Source organism: Portunus trituberculatus, chromosome 37, assembly GCF_017591435.1.
Source record: "Portunus trituberculatus isolate SZX2019 chromosome 37, ASM1759143v1, whole genome shotgun sequence".
Lineage (NCBI taxonomy): Eukaryota > Metazoa > Arthropoda > Malacostraca > Decapoda > Portunidae > Portunus > Portunus trituberculatus.
The window spans coordinates 24,285,977-24,308,835 of NC_059291.1; the positions used below are offsets into that span (position 1 = coordinate 24,285,977).

Here is a 22,859-nt window from a genome sequence, read left to right on the forward strand (position 1 = left end):
GTGGAGTGGATATAAAAAAAATACAATTAAAAATAGAACTCTCATCTTCCTCATTATACAAGTAAATAAAAGGAAAAGAAATAGATTAACCACTTGTATTAAATAACAGTACAAGATTTCTCACTGATTGCAGACCATTATTAATAATAAACAGATGAGCAGGTGTGGTTGATAAAAAAAAGTATATATACATCCATTGGCCAGTTTGCCTTAGCTCCACATTGCCCACACTGGAGGTAGTAAAGTAGTAGTTGTAGTAACAATAGCTGCCTCAATCATAGAAGTAGCAAGAGGTAGTCACTGCCTTCTGGTACATTACCTGTTTCTGAAGTAACATATACATTTTAACTTCAATAAAATGTACTTTGTTTACTTTATACAAGAATACTGTATGTACAACAGAACTCTTCTGGTCAAGACAACAAACAGCCTAGCATGGACATGGGTGCACTATGCCAGCTGATGCAGTCCAATACGTTTGAGGAAGCTCTTTGCCCACGTAGGGTTGAGCCTGACAGGTCCACCGTGCTCCTCCAGCAGGGTGGGCTCATACTGCATCAACACCTGCTTGGCTGTGGCAATAGCCAGGAATGATGAAACCTGTGATGGGGAAGAGGCACAATTCTTACTGAGTGGATACAAATGGTTTCAACACTAGATGTACTAATTTCATTCTGATACTACTAAGGTAAACATAATCTCTTCAAATTATTTTACAAATCAGTGATTTGGTACAGTGAAATATTTTAATATCATTAAGCAGGATAAAAACAATCAGTATAATTCAAGTAAAATTGCAAGAAAAATCAGTAAAGAGAAGTTGTCCTAGTTGACCAAGACCTGATCCAAACCACAGTGCTCACCTTCTCCCCATCCTTGACAAGCTGTCGGATGCAGTCCTGGACAATCTCATCATACTTCCCCAAGCGCATGGGCCGGCCCCTCTGGGCAAATCCTATGGACACCACCTCCTTCTTGCCTCGGGCACGCTTAATCAGGTACTTGTCCTTCAGGCCACGCACAGTGCTCTCTGGGATCTCAAAGCCAAGCTGCTCCTTGAAGTGCTGCACAGCTGCTAAGTTGCCATGCTTGGTGGCATACTTCCCTATCTCAGCCCGCAGCTCGGGACTGTATGAGGCATAGTGGCCCCGCTTGCTCATCCCCAGGATTCTGCTCCGGGTCTTGATGCGGCCGCCCTTCCCCTTCTTCTTTCTCGGGGTCGGAGGATCGCTGAAGTCGTCATCATAATCCATGCCAAGGATCTCGTGCTGCTCTGATGTGCCAGGCTGGTCACCTCCTATGTGAGCCAGACCAGAGTGATTTGCCCCACCATCAGCGCCCTGCCCATGAAGGCTGTCATCACCCTGGCCCAGAGCCACTACTGCCTGCTGCTCATGTGTCTCCTTCATCAAGCTTAGAGGTTCACTACTGACACTGGCCTGGCCATGGGCTGGAAGTGCAGTGCCTTCAAAGCTCAGTGAACCAGCCAGTGGTTGGTGGAAGGAGGTGATGAGCTGATGATGAGTTGGGTGCTGTGCACCACCACTCACCGTATGAGGGGCAGCAGGGGCCTGAGCCAGGTGTGCCTGGCTGGCAGGGGTAGCCACACCATGGTGGCTCAGCTGTGATATGTGTGTGGCTGGTGTCCCAGCCATGGTGAGGGGCAGAGGGGAGTGGGCCATGGTGGTGGCAGCAACACTTGCATGTGTCATGGCCAGGGGTGCTATTTGGCCACCATGAGGCACTGAGCCTCCAGCACCACTCCCCTGAGGGAATCCTCCTACATAGCCCTGCTGGAATCCTGTAGGAGCCTGATGAGTGAAGCTCTGGTTCATAATGACAGAGGGGCCAGGGGGTGTGCCTGTCTGCTGATAGGACAGAGAGGCTGTCATGCCCTGGTTAATCACGCCACCCTGATGGAATGCAATGGAGTTGTGGTTCATGGGAAGGACTGTGTTGGTTTGAGGTCCTGGCGCCATGTTTAAGTGGTAAGGGTGCTGGTATACAAAGTTATTAGCAGTGCTGACATTCACAGCTCCTGAGACCGCTGGAGCATTCAGCACTGAGAGTGATGGATGAAGGACGTCGATGGTTTGTGAGGCAGCAGCTTGGTGGTCTGTGAGGACAGTGGTGCCACCACCGCCACCTGTGCCTCCACCACCACCACCACCACCACCACCACCACCTACCACACCAGTATTCTCATTACCACTGCTTGTCACAGGTATGGTGCTGTTTTCACCATTGCCTCTGTCAGCATACTGCTTCTTGAATTTGCGCACGGTAGATTCCTTGACGGTGAACTGCAGCTTTTCTGTGTAATGCTGGATGGCGGCATTGATCCCGTACTGCATGGCATAGCGGCCAATCTCATCTTTCATCTGCATGGAGTATGAACGCTTCTGCCGCGCTGACGTGCTGGGCAGATTCACACCACGCTTCGCGCTGGTGCCACCCGGCAGCTCTCCACCCATATCACCAATGTCTGGGAACTTTTTCAAGTAGTTCTTTTTAAATTTCCTAACTAATCCTTTCCTGACCTCAAAGCCAAGCTTTTCTGAAAAGTGCTTGGAGGCTTCATCAATCCCATACTGGAATGCAAATTTCCCAATCTCTTCCTTTACCTCCACTGTGAACTTCTTGTAAGTTTTGATAAAGTTCCGGATGGTGCTTTCACTGACGGTGCCGCCCAGCCGGTGCGACCAGTGGATGGTTGCCTCGTGGTTGCCATGAGTAAGGGCATACTGCGCTATCTCATCCCTCAGCTCAGGAGTGTACTTGATGTACTTGCCACGCTTGCTGCGTTCATCCTTGGTGGCATTGAGGAGTGCCTTGACTGCCATTACTGTGTTCTGGGTCAGTTGATGTCGGTTGTCATCCTTTGGCACACTTTCTTTCTGCTGGTCGGACCAGTCACAGGAGGCAAGTGTTAAAAGACGCTCAGGACCTGAGAAGAAAAATATATTTGAGTAACTGCAATCATCATTATTATCATTCATCAAGGGAACATTAGATTGGACACTGAAGAAGAATGACTCGCTACTCATTATTATTTTCACACAGCCAATCAACTCTAACCAATAAGGAGAGGCCTTGCAAAAACAACTTGAGACTCAGTTTTGGTTATGTTTGGCGAGAGAGAGAGAGAGAGAGAGAGAGAGAGAGTGTGAATGTCATCCCAACAAAATCTTGAGTTTCACAAAATGTTGTTCAGATTTCACAAGTATAGGCAATCCCCGCTTAACGAAGGTTCACACAATGAAATTTTGCTGCAACGAAGGTTTCCTTTTACTACCATCTGCTCGTTTAATGAACACCAAACTTACTTTAATGAAATTTTATCCAGGTAATTTTTCCAAGTTTGAAAGCCCTGCCGTATCACGCAAGCCGACAGGCTTTTGAATACACCAGCGCCTCTCGTGGACAAAACGCGCACCACTCACACCCTCTAGTTCAAAATAATAACAGTTTGTCTTCCCTCGCTCTACATGCCACCAAAACACCCTGCAATGTCGCCTAGTGACATTGAGTCTCTTACTCTCGAAGTGAAGCTGGATATTATTCACAGACACGAGAGGCGAGAAAACTAATAGCATTGCTTCCCACCATGGCTTGACTCCATCTACTGTCTACCATTTTCAAGTCAGCAGACTCTATTAAGAAGACTGGTGAGATCATATCTTCCTTGCAAGCTAAAAGAACCACTTGAATTTGTGACTCTGCAATGGATAAAATGGAAAGCCTTGTGGAAATGTGGTACATAAGTTTTGTATGCGGTACAATGATGCGCCCTTTGTTTACATTCCACAGGTTGCCAGCTAGCGTATTTCCCGCTCCACTCTCCCTCCCTTCATAAATTTAAGATCATCAACATTATAAAGTTACTTACATACATACATTAGTGTATATTATAATGACTTAGTCTTAAATTAAACTGCTTAAATGTTTAACTTCATAATTTTTACTTTCATTAAACCTTTTACTGTACTATGATGCACTCTCGCTTTGTTTACTCTCAATGGAAGCTCAAGTCAGGGGTTAAACTTGTTAGAATTGGTTCGCTTAACAAAAATTCGCTTAACGAAAGGTTTTTTAGGAATGTAACCCCTTCGTTAAGCGGGGGTTGCCTGTAGCTGCCTCACCTCTTCCAAATGGCCGCCTTCTCTTGCGAGTGGAAATCTTCCGTGGTTGGGACTTCTTCTCCTGCAGGATGGGGCGCAGAGGCTCCTCCCCATCCATGGTGCCCCGCTTACGTGCCTCTTCCGTGTGCTTCCTCTGGTGGATGCGAAAGCTGATCTTGCTGGTGAAGGTCTCGTGGCAATGGCGGCACTTAAGGAAGAGTAGAAACGTTTTCAACATTTCATCACCACTAATTTTTAAAGTCAACTTATCTAGCCTATTCAATCCAATTCTTTCATAATTTGTCTTTATTGTATCTCTATGTAGAGAAAATTATGGTGTATTTTGTGATGGTAAGATATCTTCTACATAAGTTAATAACAATTGAAGAAGGAAATAGTAACCTGTAAAGTGGAGCTCTGCAATGGCCTTCTCTTAGATGGTACCTCCAATGCTTTTTCCTCTTCCAAGATATTAATATTCTCTTTTTCCTCTTTGCTGACATAACCTGAAAAGTAAATCCTTTAGTTAGGAAACTCTTAAATAAACTTTAACTATCTATACTATCTACAATCTCCTCCAAGCAAAAACAATCTTTACAAAGGAGCAGCATTTATACTTTTCTGCCATACTTTTTTGGGGTGCATAGCCCTCACCCTTGTAGTGTCCATGAATTTGGATATCTCCTTAGATTTTAACCTACCACCCTAATTCATTAAATTCTGAAAGACCTTCTGTTATACCCACCTCGTCAACTATAGTGCAATAGGTAATGTGTGTGTGTGTGTTTCACTGTTTGATCTGCTGCAGTCTCTGACGAGACAGCCAGACGTTACCCTACGGAACGAGCTCAGAGCTCATTATTTCCTATCTTCGGATAGGCCTGAGACCAGGCACATACCACACACCGGGACAACAAGGTCACAACTCCTCGATTTACATCCCATACCTACTCAGTGCTAGGTGAACAGGGGCTACACGTGAAAGGAGACACACCCAAATATCTCCACCCGGCCATGGAATCGAACCCCGGTCCTCTGGCTTGTGAAGCCAGTGTGTGTGTGCATGTGTGTGTGTGTGTGTGTGTGTGTGTGTGTGTGTGTGTGTGTGTGTGTGTGTGTGTGTGTGTGTGTTCACTGTTTGATTCACTGTTTGATCTGCTGCAGTCTCTGACGAGACAGCCAGACGTTACCCTACGGAACGAGCTCAGAGCTCATTATTTCCGATCTTGGGATAGGTCTGAGACCAGGCACACACCACACACCGGGACAACAAGGTCACAACTCCTCGATTTACATCCCGTACCTACTCACTGCTAGGTGAACAGGGGCTACGTGAAAGGAGACACACCCAAATATCTCCACCCGGCCGGGAATCGAACCCGGTCATCTGGCTTGTGAAGCCAGCGCCTAACCACTGAGCTACCGGGCCGTGTGTGTGTGTGTGTGTGTGTGTGTGTGTGTGTGTGTGTGTGTAATTCACCTCACCTCGGTCGCCTGCTGGTCACCCAGCCAGTTTTCCCCATAACGGAGCAAACTCAGAGCTCATAGACCGATCTTCGGGTAGGACTGAGACCACAACACACTCCACACACCGAGAAAGCGAGGTCACAACCCATCGAGTTACATCCCGTACCTATTTACTGCAAGGTGAACAAGGGCTACACATAAAGAGGCTTGCTCATTTGCCTCGCCGCCTCCGGGATTCGAACCCGGACCCTCTCGAGTGTGAGTCAAGCGTGCTAACCACTACACTACGTGTGTGTGTGTGTGTGTGTGTGTGTGTGTGTGTGTGTGTGTGTGTGTGTGTGTGTGTGTGTGTGTGTGTGTGTGTATTTTACCTATTTACCTAGTTGTAGTTTTACAGGGCCTGGGCTTTATGCTCGTGTGGCCCCGTCTCCATATCTACACTTATCCAATCTTACTTTAAAAGTGTGCACACTCGTTGCAGACACTACTTCTTCATCTAAAATGTTCCACGTCTCAATACATCTCTGGAAACTATATTTTTAATATCTCTCAGACATCTTCCTTTCTCAGCTTTTTACTATGCGATCTTGTGCTTGGTGTCATATTCTTCTCTCAGGATCAATTTCTCATTATCCACTTGGTCCATTCCGTTGATCAATTTATAGACTTGTATCAGGTCTCCTCTCTCCCTTCTTTGTTCCAAGGTTGGTAGATCCATAGCCTTTAGTCTCTCCTCATATGTCATCCCTTCAAGTTCTGGGACCATTCTTGTAGCCATTTTTTGTAGCCTCTCCAATTTCCTTATGTGTTTCTTTTTATGAGGAGTCCACACTATTCCTGCATATTCCAATCTGGGTCTTATTATAGTATTATCAATTTCTTCATCATTTCTTTGTCCATGTAGTGAAATGCTACTCCAATATTCCTCACCAAATTATGTGTTTCTCTAAAAATTCTATCAATATGGCTTACTGGTTGATTGTTTTCTTCCATCGTCACTCCTAAGTCCTTTTCCTTTTTGACTTTCTCCAGTTCTACTCCATCTCCCATCTTATAGATTCCCACAGGTCGTCTTTCACTCTTTCCCATTTCCATGACATGGCTTTTGTTCACATTGAATTCCATTTCCCACTTCTTACTCCATTCCCAGATCTTATTTAGGTCTTCTTGCAGTATTTCACAATCCTCCTTTTGCTTTATAACTCTGCACAGTTTCGTATCATCCGCAAACAAATTTATGTAGCTGTTCACTCCTTCTGGCATGTCGTTAATATAAATGAGGAAAAGTATTGGTGCCAATACTGACCCTGTGGCACTCCGCTTTCTACTGCTCTCCACTTGGACTTCATATCTTTAACTACCGTCCTTATTTCTCTCCCCCTCAAATAATTTTCTATCCATCTCAATGTGCTTCCTTTTAAGCCACCCTTCTCCTCTAACTTCCACAGTAATCTTGCGTGGCACTTTGTCAAACGCCTTTTTAAATCCAAATAGATGCAGTCAACCCATCCTCTCTCTCTTGTACTCTATCAACTATTCTAGAATAGAAACTCAATAAATTAGTTACACAAGACCATCCTTTTCTAAAACCAAATTGGCTATTTGATATTAATTTGTTGTCTTCAAGGAACTCGATCCATTGTTTCTTTATTATTCTTTCACACATCTTGCATATTACACTAGTTAGTGATACCGGTCTGTAATTTAAAGGTTCTTCTTCCTTCCACTCTTATATATGGGAACCACCTCAGCTCTTTTCCATTCTACTGGCACTGTTCCATTTTCTATTGAGCATTTTATGATGTTGTATATAGGACTTGCTAGTTCTTCCCTACATTCTTTCAGTATTCTGCCTGAGACTTCATCCAGACCCATTGCCTTCTCTTCATCCAGTTCCTTCATTAACTCTTTTATTTCAAGCTTGGTTACTTTAATCTCTTTCATATAGATTGTCTCTCTATTACCCTGTGGCCTCTCAAATTTGGATTCTTTAGTAAAGACCTCCTGAATTTTTTATTTAATAGTTCTGCCATACTTTTGGGTCTTCCACCATCTCGTTCTCTCCTTTTAACCTTTCTATTGTTTTTTTTGCCTAATTTTTCCATTTATGAAACTATAGAACAATTTTGGTTGCTCTTTACATTTTTCGACAATATCTTTTCAAGTTCTTTTCCTCTTCCTTCCTCACCTTAACATATTCATTTCTCGCTGCCTTGAAGTTTTCCTTGTTTGTTGGATTCCTATTTCTCCTCCACCTTTTCCATGCTCCATCTCTTTTCTCCTTTACCCTAGCACACCTTGCATTAAACCAATCTTTCTTTCCTTCTTCTTTTGGTCTATATTTTGGGACATATTCCCTGACTCCTGTTTTGTATATTTCCAAAAATAAGTTATATTTGTCTTGCATTGTCTCTGAGTTTTCCATCTCCTCCCAGTCTACGTTTTTAAAATAGTTCTTGAGATTCTCAATATCAGCCTTTCTGTAATTTAATCGGTCTCCTTTGTATGAATCGTCTCTATCTTCCTTTCCTTCTTCTATATCTATTTCTAATATTGCATGGTCACTCTTTCCCAATGGGCACTTATATCTTATATCGTCATTCATTTGTATACCCCTTGTAAAAACTAGGTCCAATCTCGCCGGCTCGTCATTTCCTCTGAATCTTGTGCATTCCTTTACTCTCTGGTCCATCATATTGTCTATAATTAGGTTCTTTCTCCCCAGGCTTCTTCCCCCATACCACTTTCATAATTTTCCCAGTCCATTTCTTTACAGTTGAAATCTCCTACTAATATCACTTTTCTCCTTTCTCTAACGATTCTCATTAGACTCCTTATTGTGTCATCTATCATGTCTTTATATTCTTGATTGGTCCATGAATTTGTTTTTGGTGGCACATATGTTACAATGATTGTTAACTCTTTTTTATTAATATGCATCTTAATATACAATACTTCTGCTTTTCCTTCCCCACATTCCACTTGGTTGATCACTATCTCCTTCCTTAACATTATCATGACTCCTCCTCCTCTTTTACCCACTCTGTCTCTTCTCCATACATTATACCTATTATCCAAGACTATTTTGATTTCCTCATTTAGTTTTGTTTCAGCCAGGCATACAATATCTGGATTTTCTTTCCTTATGTAATCTCTTAATTCTAATTTACTTGATAAAACCCCGTCTGTGTTCGTATACATCATTTTTAGTCTTTTGCCTTTATCATTTTTTAGTTAAACTTGTTCCACTTTTTTCTCTTCCTTCTTGTTTATATACCATTTCCTTATCCTGTCTCTTAGAATTCTCCAAAAAAATGCCTTCTTCTCCTCTTATGATCTTTCATTATTCTTTTCCCTTACTGCTGCTGCCAGTTCATTGTATCTCTTCCTTTCTTCCTCATTTCTATTTTTCTTTATATAGATATCCTTACAGCCTTCTGTTTCTCTAAGTTTTGTTGTTCTATATAATATTTTTTCTGTTGCTGCTTGTGATTTTAGTAGTATTTTAATTGGTCTCGTTTTTCCTTCTTGATATATCTTCGTCATTAAGATTCTTCAGTAGGTCTTTGACTGATTTCATTTCTTCTTTTTCTCTTTTTGGTCTATATTTTATATTTTTTTCTTTTATTCCAAATACGACTACACTCTTCTTTTTTTCTGCAATTTCTCTAACAAAGATTTTCTTTTGTCTTGAGGACTCCTATCATTTTGCTTGTCATATTTTCTTCTTTTTCTTTAAGTTGTTCTTGAATCACCTCCTGAAAATTGGCCTTATCTTTCTTATCTTGGACTCTCCATGCTTGTACTTCTTTTTAATCACGTTCTGTACTCTTTCCTCTTCCTTGTTTACTAGATCTTTCAGCTTCTCCTTTTCTTTCTCGGCTTCACCGAGTCCTTCTTCCATCTGCTTCTTGTAGTTAGCGTGTGTGTGTGTGTGTGTGTGTGTGTGTGTGTGTGTGTGTGTGTGTGTGTGTGTGTGTGTGTGTGTGTGTGTGTGTGTATTTACCTAGTTGTATTTACCTAGTTGTAGTTTTACAGGGCCTGGGCTTTATGCTCGTGTGGTCCCGTCTCCATATCTACACTTATCCAATTTTGTGTGTGTGTGTGTGTGTGTGTGTGTTTATTTACCTAGTTGTAGTTTTAAAGGGCCTGGCTTTATGCTCGTGTGGCCCTGTCTCCATATCTACACTTATCCAATCTTACTTAAAAAGTATGGACACTAGTTGCAGACACTACTTCTTCATTTAAACTGTTCTACGTCTCAATACGCCTTTGCGGGAAACTATATTTTTTAACATCTCTCAGACATCTTCCTTTTCTCAGCTTTTTACTATGCGATCTTGTGCTTCGAATGTCATATTCTTCTCTCAGGATCAGTTACTCATTATCCACTTCGTCCATTCCGTTGATCAATTTATAAACTTGTATCAGATCTCCTCTCTCCCTTCTTTGTTCCAGGGTTGGTAGATCCATAGCCTTTAGTCTCTCCTCATATGTCATCCCTTCAAATTCTGGAACCATTCTTGTAGCAATTTTTTGTAGTCTCTCCAACTTCCTTATGTGTTTCTTTTTATGAGGGGTCCACACTACTGCATATTCAAATCTGGGTCTTGTTATAGTAGTTATCAATTTCTTCATCATTTCTTTGTCCATGTAATGAAATGCTATTCTAATATTCCTTAGCAAATTATATGTTTCTCTAAAAATTCTATCAATATGGCTTACTGGTTGATTGTTTTCTTCCATCGTTACTCCTAAGTCCTTTTCCTTTTTAACTTTCTCCAGTTCTACTCCATCTCCCATCTTATAGATTCCCACATGTCGTCTTTCACTCTTTCCCATTTCCATGACATGGCTTTTGTTCACATTGAATTCCATTTCCCACTTTTTGCTCCATTCCCATACCTTATCTAGGTCTTCTTGCAGTATTTCACAATCCTCTTTTTGCTTTATAACTCTGCAGTTTCGTATAATCTGCAAACAGATTTATGAAGCTGTTCACTCCTTCTGGCATGTCGTTAATATAAATGAGGAAAAGTATTGGTGCCAATACTGACCCTTGTGGCACTCCGCTTTCTACTGCTCTCCACTTGGACTTTATATCTTTAACTACCGTCCTTATTTTTCTCCCCCTCAAATAATTTTCTATCCATCTCAATGTGCTTCCTTTTAAGCCACCCTTCTCCTCTAACTTCCATAGTAATCTTGCATGTGGCACTTTGTCAAACGCCTTTTTTAAATCCAAATAAATACAGTCAACCCATCCCTCTCTCTCTTGTACTCTATCAACTATTCTAGAATAATTCAGTAAATTAGTTACACAAGACCATCTTTTCCTAAAACCAAATTGGCTATTTGATATTAATTTGTTGTCTTCAAGGAACTCGATCCATTGTTTCTTTATTATTCTTTCACACATCTTGCATATTACACTAGTTAATGATACCGGTCTGTAATTTAAAGATTCTTCCTTCCTTCCACTCTTATATATGGGAACCACCTCACCTCTTTTCCATTCTACTGGTACTGTTCCATTTTCTATTGAGCATTTTATGATGTATATAGGACTTGCTAGTTCTTCCCTATATTTCCAAAAATAAGTTATACTTCTCTTGCATCGTCTCTGAGTTTTCCATCTCCTCCCAGTTTACATTTTTAAAATAGTTCCTGAGATTTTCAATATCAGCCTTTCTGTAGTTTAATCGGTCTCCTTTGTATGAATCGTCTCTATCTTCCTTTCCCTTTTCTATATCTATTTCTAATATTACATGGCCACTCTTTCCCAATGGGCACTTATATCTTATATCATCATTCATTTACATAGCCCTTGTAAAAATTAGGTCCAATCTCGCTCTCGTTCCTCTGAATCTTGTGCATTCCTTTACTCTCTGGTCTATCATATTGTCTATCATTAGGTTCAAGAATCTTTCTCCCCAGGCTTCTTCCCCCATACCACTTTCATAATTTTCCCAGTCCAATTCTTTACAGTTGAAATCTCCTACTAATACAACTTTTTTCCTTTCTTTAACATTTCTCGTTAGACTCCTTATTGTGTCATCTATCATGTCTCTATATTCTTGATTGGTCCATGAATTTGTTTTTGGTGGCACATATGTTACAATGATTGTTAACTCTTTTTTATTAATATGCATCTTAACATACAATACTTCTGCTTTTCCTTCCCCACATTCCACTTGGTTTATCACTATCTCCTTCCTTAACATTATCATGACTCCTCCTCCTCCTTTACCCACTCTGTCTCTTTTCCATACATTATACCTATTATCCAAGACTATTTTGATTTCCTCATTTAGTTTTGTTTCAGCCAGGCATACAATATCTGGATTTTCTTTCATGTAATCTCTTAATTCTAATTTACTTGATAAAACACCGTTTATGTTCGTATACATCATTTTTAGTCTCTTGCCTTTATCATTTTTTAGTTAAACTTGTTCCACTTTTTTCTCTTCCTTCTCGTTTATATACCATTTTCTTATCCTGTCTCCTAGAATTCTCCAAAAAAATGCCTTTTTTTCCTCTTCTGACCTTTCATTATTTTTTTCTCTTACTGCTGCTGCCAGTTCACTGTATCTCTTCCTTTCTTCCTCATTTCTATTTTTCTTTATATAGATATGCTTGCAGCCTTCTGTTTCTCTTAGTTTTGTTGTTCTATATAATATTTCTTCTGTTGCTGCTTGTGATTTTAGTAATATTTTAATTGGTCTCGTTTTTCCTTCTTGATATGGTCCCATTCTGTTTATTTCTTCTACTTCCTCTTCCAAGTTCTGCCTATTTTCGTCATTTAGATTCTTCAGTAGGTCTTTCATTGATTTCATTTCTTTTTTCTCTTTTTGGTCTATATTTTATATTTTTTTCTTTTATTCCAAATCGACTACACTCTTCTTTTTTTCTGCAATTTCTCTAACTAGATTTTCTTTTGTCTTGAGGACTCCTATCATTTTGTTTGTCATATTTTTTTCTTTTTCTTTAAGTTGTTCTTGAATCACCTCCTGAAAATCAGCCTTATCTTTGTGTGTGTGTGTGTGTGTGTGTGTGTGTGTGTGTGTGTGTGTGTGTGTGTGTGTGTGTGTGTGTGTGTGTGTGTGTGTGTGTGTGTGTGTGTATTTACCTATTTGTGTATTACAGGGCCCGAGCTAAGCTCTCTGTGTCCTGTCTCCTTGTCCATTCCTGTCATATCTCTGTTTCATCTGATTGACACACACCGTCAACGACATGACTGCTCAGTTTATTCCACTTATCAATGCTACGATGCGGAAACTGTATTTTCTCACGTCATTTAGACAGATGTCCTTTATTAGCTTTTTCCATGTCCTCGGAGATGATTACTTGTGGTCACCTTTATCAACTCTCTATCCAGTATGTCAATCTTGTTCACCAATTTATACATAGTTATCATGTCTCCTCTTGTTCTTCTCTCTTCTAATGTGGTCAGCCCCAGCTTCCTCAGTCTTTCCTCATAGTCTAACTCCCTGAGTCCTGGTACCATCCTTGTTGCCAGCCTCTGTACCCTTTCTACCTTCACATTTTTCTTCATATGCAGTGACCAGACACATGCTGCATATTCTAACTGGGGTCTTATTAAGGTACATAATATCTTCTTCATCATTCCTTCATCTAGGTAGTGGAATGCAAGGCCAATATTTTGAAGCATGTTGTATGTTTTCCAAAAAATCTTGTTAATGTGTTTCTCCGGTGACAAAGTGTTTTGCACGTTACTCCTAAGTCTTTCTCCTCATTGGTCTCTTTAATTTTCTCATCACCCAGTCCTGTAATCCCAGTTTGGTCTGTATCTACTTCTTCCCATTTTCATAACATGGGTCTTGTCTATATTAAATTCCATCTGCCACTCTTTACTCCACTCATATATATATATATATATATATATCAAGATCTTCCTGTAACTTGTTACAATCTTCCACATTCTTTACTCTCCTCATAATTTTAGTATCATCTGCAAACATGTTCATGTAACTGTCAATTCCTACTGGCATATCATTAACATAAATCAAAAACATGATGGGACCCAGCACTGACCCTTGTGGAACTCCACTGGTTACCTTCTTCCACTCGGACTTCTTCCTCTCACCACTGTTCTCATTTCTCTTCCCATTAAGTAATTTTCCATCCATTTTGCTAGTTTATCATTTACTCCTCCAATCATCTTTAGTTTCCACATCAGTCTATTGTGTGGTACTTTATCAAAGGCCTTTCTCAAGTCCAGGTAGATAGCATCCACCCATCCCTCTCTATGTTGTAGTATGTCAGTCACTCTTGAATAAAAACATAATAAATTGGATACACACGATCTTCCTTTTCTGAAACCAAACTGCCTTTCACTCAGAATGTTTTCACTTTCTAGATACTCACTCCACTTAGCTTTAATTACTTCTTCACATACCTTGCACAATATACTAGTCAACGATACTGGTCTATAATTTAGCGGTTCCATTCTACTACCATTCTTATATATAGGCACAATGTCAGCTCTTTTCCACTCTTTCAGGACTAATCCTGTTCGTATGGAGGTATCCACAATATCAAATATGGGGTTCAACAATTGATCCTTACATTCTTTTGTGTGTGTGTGTGTGTGTGTGTGTGTGTGTGTGTGTGTGTGTGTGTGTGTGTGTGTGTGTGTGTGTGTGTGTGTGTGTGCACATGTGCAAGAGAAATCATGTGTAACAGCTGAGATAGTTCACAAAAGGTAGTCTTTTCGATGAAAAAAAAAAAAAAAAAATGGAAGTAATATAATTTTGTTTCATAATTTCTGAAACAATTTGGAACTCTAAGCATTTTCTATTCATAATGGGAAAAATGACAATTACAAAGATGCAAAAATATGTTTTCTGCCAAAGACCATCACTCCACGGTGGATATACCTGCTGCTTCCACTCTTCTTTTGACCCAAGACTTATGCACTCATTCTAAGAAAAACTACATCCACTGTCAATAAGTGAATGTGGCAATCACAAAAGTATGGGACTCTTAGGTACTTTTGCTACATTATATAACAGAACTTGGACTAGTAAAATACAAAACAGCATGTAGCATTAATGAATGGCACGAATACTTCTCCACCATCACAGATACCTGTTGGGTTGCGGGCAAACATCAGGTTGAAGGGAGACACACTGCCAGCACATGGGACAATTGTGCGGAACTGGAAGAGAAAACGATTCACCTCCTGGTCCCACACAGTTGGATTCTCAGCACAGAAGTTATCCAACATTTCACCTGAAAAGTTAAACAATTCCTCATTAAATTTCTGACAAAAGGCTATCATCAAAAGTCATAGGAAGATGTGCTTATCATCAATATCAAGAGGAACCCACCTGCCCATGCACACTCCCGGGACTCTTCCTGCAAGGTAAAGAGGAAACTGTTCTGGGCGTCTTCAGAGTCAAAGGGTACCAGGGTTCTTAGTACATCCTGAGAGCGGTCAAACTTCTCCTTATAACATGCCTGCATCTGTTCAAACATTTCTGAGCTCATTCCAACTACCTGAGGACAACACAAAAAAAATCATTCTAGACTCCTATGAACACCACACAAATGTTCATTAAAAAAAAAAAAAAAAAAAAAAAAAAAATGCTGGCCTATAAATACTAGTAAATACTTATAATACTAAGAGCATACAGTTAGTTCTAAGGTTAAAAACTGGGAATATTCATCCAAAATAATAGGTCTTCTTTTATGTTGGTGCTAACTCTGAATTTCAAGATGGTTGTAGCAGAAATATCTACAACTGTCTTCTCATTCCACATGATGAGACTAAATATTGAGCACACTACCACTACAATAACACCAAATGGATATGATTTATGTCCTACAATACAGCAAACTCACATGGCACTGAGCAAAGCCAAACTGGCAGAAGGCATCAAAAATAAAGTTGGCACACTGCACCTCCACCCCTGCCTCTGGGCTTGGGTGGGCCATGATCCACTTGGAGAAGGGATCCACAATGGTGATAAGTACCTCGTTGCCGTACACCGTCCTGTTGTAAGGGCCGTAGATCTTCACCTGCACCTGAGCATAATCACATAGTGAAAATCATGACCTGCAGAACTTTGCAGTAATTATTTTTTTACAAATTCAAACCACTTTCATGTATTATTTGATAAAGAGAAAAAAATCAGGTGTACATGAAACTTTTATATTTACATAAAGGAAAATAATTACAAAGAATTTAATTAAATTGTGTTGGCTCACATTTCAAAACTGATTTGTGAATTTCAATGAAAAACAGTCTGATATTGTATTATGAAAGACACAGATGAAGAAATAATGGTACTGAGGACTTTAAGTGACATGCAGAAGTGTTGGTATGAGAAGCTCCAAGTGGTACTCTTAGCAGATTAAAATAACTTCATCAAGATAAATTGAATGGAAAGTAAAGGCTCCCAACACCTTATCTGACACATTCAATCTTTCAAACATATGTAACATTCATCATTCACTATGTTCAAATCACAATCTCAAGTAAATCTCTGATTCTTTCATTTAAATGCCTCTATTTCTTTCATCAGTGCACCAAACTGACCTTCTTCCAAACTCTGATGACCCGATCTGTGGGCAGCGTGGTGACTTTCTGGGCATCCTCATCCACTGGGTCCTCCATGCCATCCTGTCCCAGGCCATCACGATGCCCAGACATGGCGACCTCAGTGCATTTCTCACAGCGGCGGCAGTAGTTTCCGATGTCAACATACAGAGTGCGCCAGTAAAAGTTGGAGGTGATGCTGTTGTACATTTTCTTTACCCCAAAGTGCACACCTGTAATGATCATTATTTCTGGTAAGATACGTCCCCCACCAAGACAAAACTTCAAAGCAATAGATAGACAAGACTGGCCATTTCTGATATATTAATAAAGTACTGCAAAGAATTTGATTATATTCCTGATCATTCATCATAAAAAAAAAAACACTCACTATCATCATAGTTTAGAAAGATAAATTTGAGCTGTAATCTTTCACCTGTAGACAGTTTTCCATACTAACATATTATCCAACTTGTTTTGCTAGTTCTTTAAATCTAAACACTTTCTTTGGAAGCTGCATCCATGTCTTTGATATACCTAATTCTATCATCTAATTGAAAAAATAATTAGCTGACTTCATATATCTTTCATTCTTTCCTTTTACATGACACAACCAACATAACCACTATGGCCTCATTACTTCAGTGAAAGGTTCCATTACTGTACTTTAGTCCAGTACTGCAAAATCTCTCACACCAAGTGATATGAGCAGGTGTTAGTATGAGAGGTAAGTCAACTTATCTTCTGATATTCATCTAACTGACATATTAATTTCAAACCATGGAGTGCTATGGGTAAAATAATGTGTTGGAATGAAAAAGAAGCCTCCTTCCTTTTCTCACAAGAAAGTAGCAACCTACCAGTGGTGTGATCAATGTGCTCAGCTTCAATGATGCGCATTTGCTCTTCAGCACTAGTTATTACACCCTTGGGCACCTTCTGGCCATACAACAGCATTCCTTCATCATTGAGCTGGAAAAGTAATACACATGTTAAAGAAAACATCTTTTCCTCCATTTTCTCACCAATATTCCTTTCTCATTATTATCAATCTCTTTAAGACACTTCAGAAGAACATTCCCAAAGGTAAGGATGGGATTTGAGTGATCTGAGCAAGGACAAAACACAACACAGCACAGCAGAGTACAAACACAAGTGCAGCTCACCATGTAGTTGGTGGAACGCTTCTTGATAACCTTCTTGTCAGCCTCTGTGGCTCCATCTGGGAAGATGCCGGAGCGCAGGTAATGGTATACCTCATTGTAGAATGTGACATCAGGGTCAGTGTGGTTCAGGAAGGATGCTAGAGGCAAGGGCATCATTGGGGCTACCTTGTCCTGAGAACAGTTAGCCAGACATTACTGTGTAGCTCTTCTAAGAGCATTATTAAAACAAGTTAAATATGATAGCCAAACAAGTTTATGCAGACACCAACATGAAATAAAACTAATGGACAGTTACTGGTATGTACATGTTAAGTTAAGATTCAACACCTCTTCATTTCATCCTTCAATTTGTCAGGTACATGATGCAAAAAAAAAAATGTCTCCTGTGTAAGGAAGGATGGTCAGAGAATTTTTCACATTATTGCAATCTTTATGGGACTGTGAATTGCAAAGGAGGAAGAGAATTAACAAAAAAAATTACATAAATGGATTTCCTCCTCACCTCCATTTGCAGATTCACGACCACACCAGAGCTAAGACCGTCTGGGTCATCAGTCATCACTGACACACCACGCTGGTTCTGGTGCTGCTGGTGCTGGTCAGGACCCCCAAGCTCTCCAGCCAGGTGACTGTACTTAGTTTCCTCCATCATGTGTTCCACCTGTGACATGCACAATCATTAAACTCACTGAGGTTCCAAAGCTTTATGGTGAAGTGTGTCATGCAGATGATGTGAATACATTGCAAAATAGAGTGAATGAGTCCTGTCCTTACCCAATGTAAATGTGTCAGAGCTAAAATACTTGCTCTGGGGACTTACTAGACAAGTTGTTTTGGGATATAACAAATCACTAGCATACTGAACCTTATACTTCATGGAAGAGAAACACATGCACTAAGCTATGCCCTGTCACCAATAAGTTGTTGCTGTATTGTTAATTGCTTTAAAATGAAAGGGAAGAAAAAAAGAAAGTCAAGTCTGAATCTTTCTGAATATTCATATCATGGAGGTAAATCTCATTCATTCTGGTTGTGTTAATTCAATCAAAGCAAGCAAGTATTTGACAACCAGCAATAACTTCAGCCAACCACTGTGCAGCAGTTAACATGTGTCATAGCTTTGGTTTTACTGAACCACGTTTAGACATACCATAGTATCATGGCTACATTATACATAGTAATATGTAACACTATATATGACAAGACTGTGCTGACTCTCTACCACTCACTGCAGCAACATCACTGCGCACTTGATCCAGCTCTGCAGCAGCCGCCAGGGCTGAGAGTGGGTCCTTCACCTGTCCACTCCCTGCCTCATCCTGTCCCACCAGCTCTCCACCTGCTGTCACCTCACTCAAGGCTGTGGCCAATGCATCATTGGGCTGGTCTGCAGGAGCAAATTAGTCAACACTGAGAGACAGGCATGAATGATTAAGAACAATACAATAATTGGCATAGCAAAAAATTTTGTTGTACGTTTAAAAATAAATTGATCAATAAATAAATTAATTAATCAATAAATCAATAAAAATAATAATAATATAATAAATAAACAGATGAATAAATATTATGCCATCCCTTGGTACAATTATGTAGCTTTATAATAGCAAGATTAAGCTATGAAAACATCAAACAGATATATATCTATCCACTAAAGAAGCCACAGACAGTGGCTAAGCACAGAAATAAATGTATTTATAAAATTATATCTGGACCAATGATTGATATTTACATGTTTTATATAACTCTCTCTCTCTCTCTCTCTCTCTCTCTCTCTCTCTCTCTCTCTCTCTCTCTATATATATATATATATATATATATATATATATATATATATATATATATATATATATATATATATATATATATATATAAGTAAATACCCACACCCACACACACATACACTTACTTTGAGGGATACAGGTGAGGTCTGGTACAATGATATGCACTACATTGCTTAGTTCCCCAGTCTGATAGGTAGTGGTCCAGGCTCCTGCTGCTGCTGCTGCAGCTGCAGCTGCAGCAGCTGCTGCTCTCAGCCCCTCCTCTCCATTCTCTCCTTCCCCTTCCATCCTTTCTTCTGAAAATTTGAAATAAACCAATGTTCATTACACATTCCTCATTTAAAAGCAAAATGTGAGGGATTTGCTTTCTTGGTTACTACTATTCAGATTACCATTATTGATGCATGTACAAGTGACTGCTTTACCAAAGAATCATGAGAGAAAGCTAGAAGTATGAGAGTACTGCAGCCACCACACCACTGCTGAACTCCCATGGCAATGCTACAGGAATCAACAGCTCTGCCTGTCCTGAAATCCATATTACTGAACCTGAAGCGACAGGATTGTCAAGATGAGCTACATGACTACTCACTGAGATAAAGCTGACATCACATGTGGCAGATTGGCTACATGGCTTTCTGGTGACCACTGACAATGGTAACATCTATCGTGATATCTAAACAGAAATTTGTCAAATTATATACACCATGTAAAATCAACAAATGACACTATGTCACTTTTTATAATTTGTTTGATTGTCTTCCTTCTTCAATGAACAGTCAGCAAATATAAGTAATATATCCAACAAGTGCTTCAGACAACAATGACAAAGTTCTTCATTTTCAGACCATCATTTCTTTGATAACACTGATAGATCTTAACTTCAGATATTCAAGCAGTAATTCCTCTAATATACAAATTCTCTAATGCACCCAAGGACTCTCAATTCTCTATAGCTTAACAATATTACAGAGAGCTTGCTGGTTTGCTGCAGTCTCTTCCATCCCAAGGACTCGCTACATCCTAGTAGGACATCATTAGAGTCCTTGCTAGTCTCTTCTATCCCAGCACATGCAGGGGTGTACCCTGAACATCAATGCAGTGAGTATACTGCATATAAATGACATTCATGCCATCAACCTAAACCATAATGATATTTCTGTACGATACAATTCATAACTTGATATGCAACACGTGGTGACCTGATACTTCACTGGGTCGCTTAATCAATGAAGTCGAAAACGTATCTAAAGTTTACAAGGTGAAATATGATCACCAGAGTAAATACACGTGTACTAATAAGCTTGTAGCTGACGCTTCATTCAATAAAGGAGACTGAAGAAGACCACTACGCCCCCTAATTAATCAAACTCCTTAGAAGAAGCGCACTACAACTTTCGAGTATTGTGCCCACAAAACGTCAATAGCAGCAAATAGCCCCCTAATTAATCAAACTCCTTAGAAGAAGCGCACTACAACTTTCGAGTATTGTGCCCACAAAACGTCAATAGCAGCAACGGATGCATGCATGGAAAGTTCTATCTAGGTAAATAGTTATTAAACTTAAAATCTTTCCGTTCATTGTTATTTACTATTCAAAAGCATCTAGTCCCTCTGCTACTGAAACATCACACGTGTCACTTTCTTATATAAAAAGCTAAGATTAGGTAGATTTGTTACGTCCATCAACATGAAATAAATAAGACCTTTCCTTGCAAGAAGTGTTATAAGCTGTCCTGCCCAACAAGAGTAATCTAGGGTCATCCAAACATCCGTGTCACATTCTTATACAGCAGTTCACAATAATTAGCTAGACTACTTCCTCTTATCCAACTTTGCATAATTAGTGCAGGTAGTCGCACCTCAGCCTTCCCACATATCACAGAAATAAAAACCGCAAAATTTATGGATATTCATGATCACTTCATCATAATCAAGTGAGGAAGGCTTTCATATCACTTTTCTTTTTTAAGTTTTATTCCCCATGGCGTGCCAGGAAGCCCCGCTCAGCTGAGGGCCCCTTACAGACCCTCCCCTCCCCTTCAACAGGTGAAGCACATTTTACTGCCTTAATAACCCGCCACAAATTTCTCACATTAGCGAATTTCACGATATTCTCCCTAGATGCTGCCTGCTTTCCTCCTTCTCCCTTCGTAACTCCTGCAGGCTGAGAGGGCCTAATGAAGTCATGCAGCTTATCTTAACCCTGCAAAATTAATTCATGGGCCGTGGGAGGACGGAAAGGCAATATTTTAAAAGCGAAAATAATATCCAAGTGACGAGTGGGAGGTTCAATATTCGCGAGTCTCCAGCCATTTCACGAGATTATTTTATTCGCTGGTACCTTAATACACTCCTTCAAGCCCTGCCCTAGCTACTACCCAATGCCCGGAGACTTCTAACTCAACCGTTACTACAGTCACGTATGAAGGGAGAGGTATGGGAGAGAAATAAGCTGTAAGATGATAGAAAATGTCAGGCCAAGGTTTATGTTCAGGTCGCCATTTTAGGCCAAATTAAGATCCCTTCAATCCACGCACTGTGCCCGCGTCTCCTTCTCTTCCTCAGCGTCCAGCCAATGCCACTATACAAAGCACCCACTATCTCCTGACACTTTTAATGCAGTTAGCGGCATTTTCCTTACCTTCCTTATATTCAGAGACGAGACAGGAGGAGGACAAAGCTGGAAGATCTTTTAGCGAGAAGAAATGTTCACCGCTGCAGCAAGAGAGGCCGTGACGCCCCGCCCGTGTCCCGCCACGACCAGGGCTTGGGATTAATGTGTTCCTCTCATCAAATCCCTCCCGTGCCCTACCATGCCTTGTTCTAATAGATATATTCTTGCTTTTAATGCTTCAAATAATTTCTCTTAGATCACGGGGGTACTTCTCGCTTATAATTCTTTCTCGCTAAAATTACCGACGTGGTTCAAAACGCGCACTGACTTCATGAGTAGGGAATTAAATGTATACTTAAACTCGGAAATTCACGAGTGCTATGAAGAAAGTTGCATGCATTACTTCAGTATTGCTTGGAGTGCCTCATAATACCCTGGGCCTTTATTACAGAACAACACAAGCCTTAATGACGGCCCCAATCCTTTATTATTTGCTGTACGTAAAATTTAAAATGGCCAAATATCCCTTCACACCGCCAATATCATGAAAGGTCTGCCCAGCCACATGTCCTGAGTAGTACGTTTGATATCGTCATTATTCTTCTTCCTTTAGCTTTAGTGCGTGCCGTATGGTTTTCATGCTTTCCTTCTTGGTATATGGTTAATGGTTATCTATCACTCATATACTAAAATACAGCTGGCTTTTCTAGAGCATCAAATTTTTGCAGGATCTACTGGATTTTTTTTTTTTTTTTTTTTTGTATTTTAAAGGGAGGGGATATTATTATTATTATTATTATTATTATTATCATTTTTATTATTATCATCATCATCATCATTATCATTAAGATTATAGTGATATTTTAACATGGACTTTCCATCATTAATGGTATAAAAAAAATATCCATAAGAATCTGATAATCTGTGGTCTTTTGAAAATACTCAAAGCCGTACGTGTTGGGCCTTCGGCTAAAGCCTAAAAGTATATTTAGCATGTCTCTAAAGAACTTCTGGTAGATGTAAAAACTGTGCTACATACCAGATCATCCCTTAAAGGGGCTATCACACTTCACAATTCATCCTTCACTTAATTCACAGCCATGAATGACCCATCCAGTCAATTATGGCGCTGCCGATAAG

At 40.0% G+C, this 22,859-nt stretch overlaps 1 protein-coding gene and 1 long non-coding RNA gene across 2 annotated transcripts in view; one reads left to right on the forward strand and one right to left on the reverse strand.

The window, feature by feature from the left end:
• LOC123514288 overlaps nt 1–16,350 on the forward strand; it is a 38,017-nt gene extending 21,667 nt beyond the window's left edge. Inside the window, exons 2-3 of the long non-coding RNA XR_006677554.1 lie at nt 14,696–14,976; nt 16,139–16,350. This is a non-coding gene — a long non-coding RNA (uncharacterized LOC123514288). The remainder of the gene's footprint in view (nt 1–14,695; nt 14,977–16,138) is intronic.
• LOC123514287 lies at nt 84–21,927 on the reverse strand. The gene is made up of 14 exons (XM_045272097.1): nt 21,747–21,927; nt 19,228–19,398; nt 18,548–18,705; nt 17,821–17,979; nt 17,319–17,489; nt 17,013–17,124; nt 16,153–16,385; nt 15,456–15,638; nt 14,942–15,110; nt 14,700–14,843; nt 4,524–4,627; nt 4,143–4,329; nt 864–2,947; nt 84–600 (listed from the first exon to the last, which is right to left on the reverse strand). Exons 2-14 carry the CDS (start codon nt 19,388–19,390, stop codon nt 451–453), a joined length of 4,017 nt encoding a protein of 1,338 aa, XP_045128032.1. The 5' UTR covers nt 19,391–19,398; nt 21,747–21,927; the 3' UTR covers nt 84–450.
• Nucleotides 21,928–22,859: the final 932 nt, after the last annotated feature.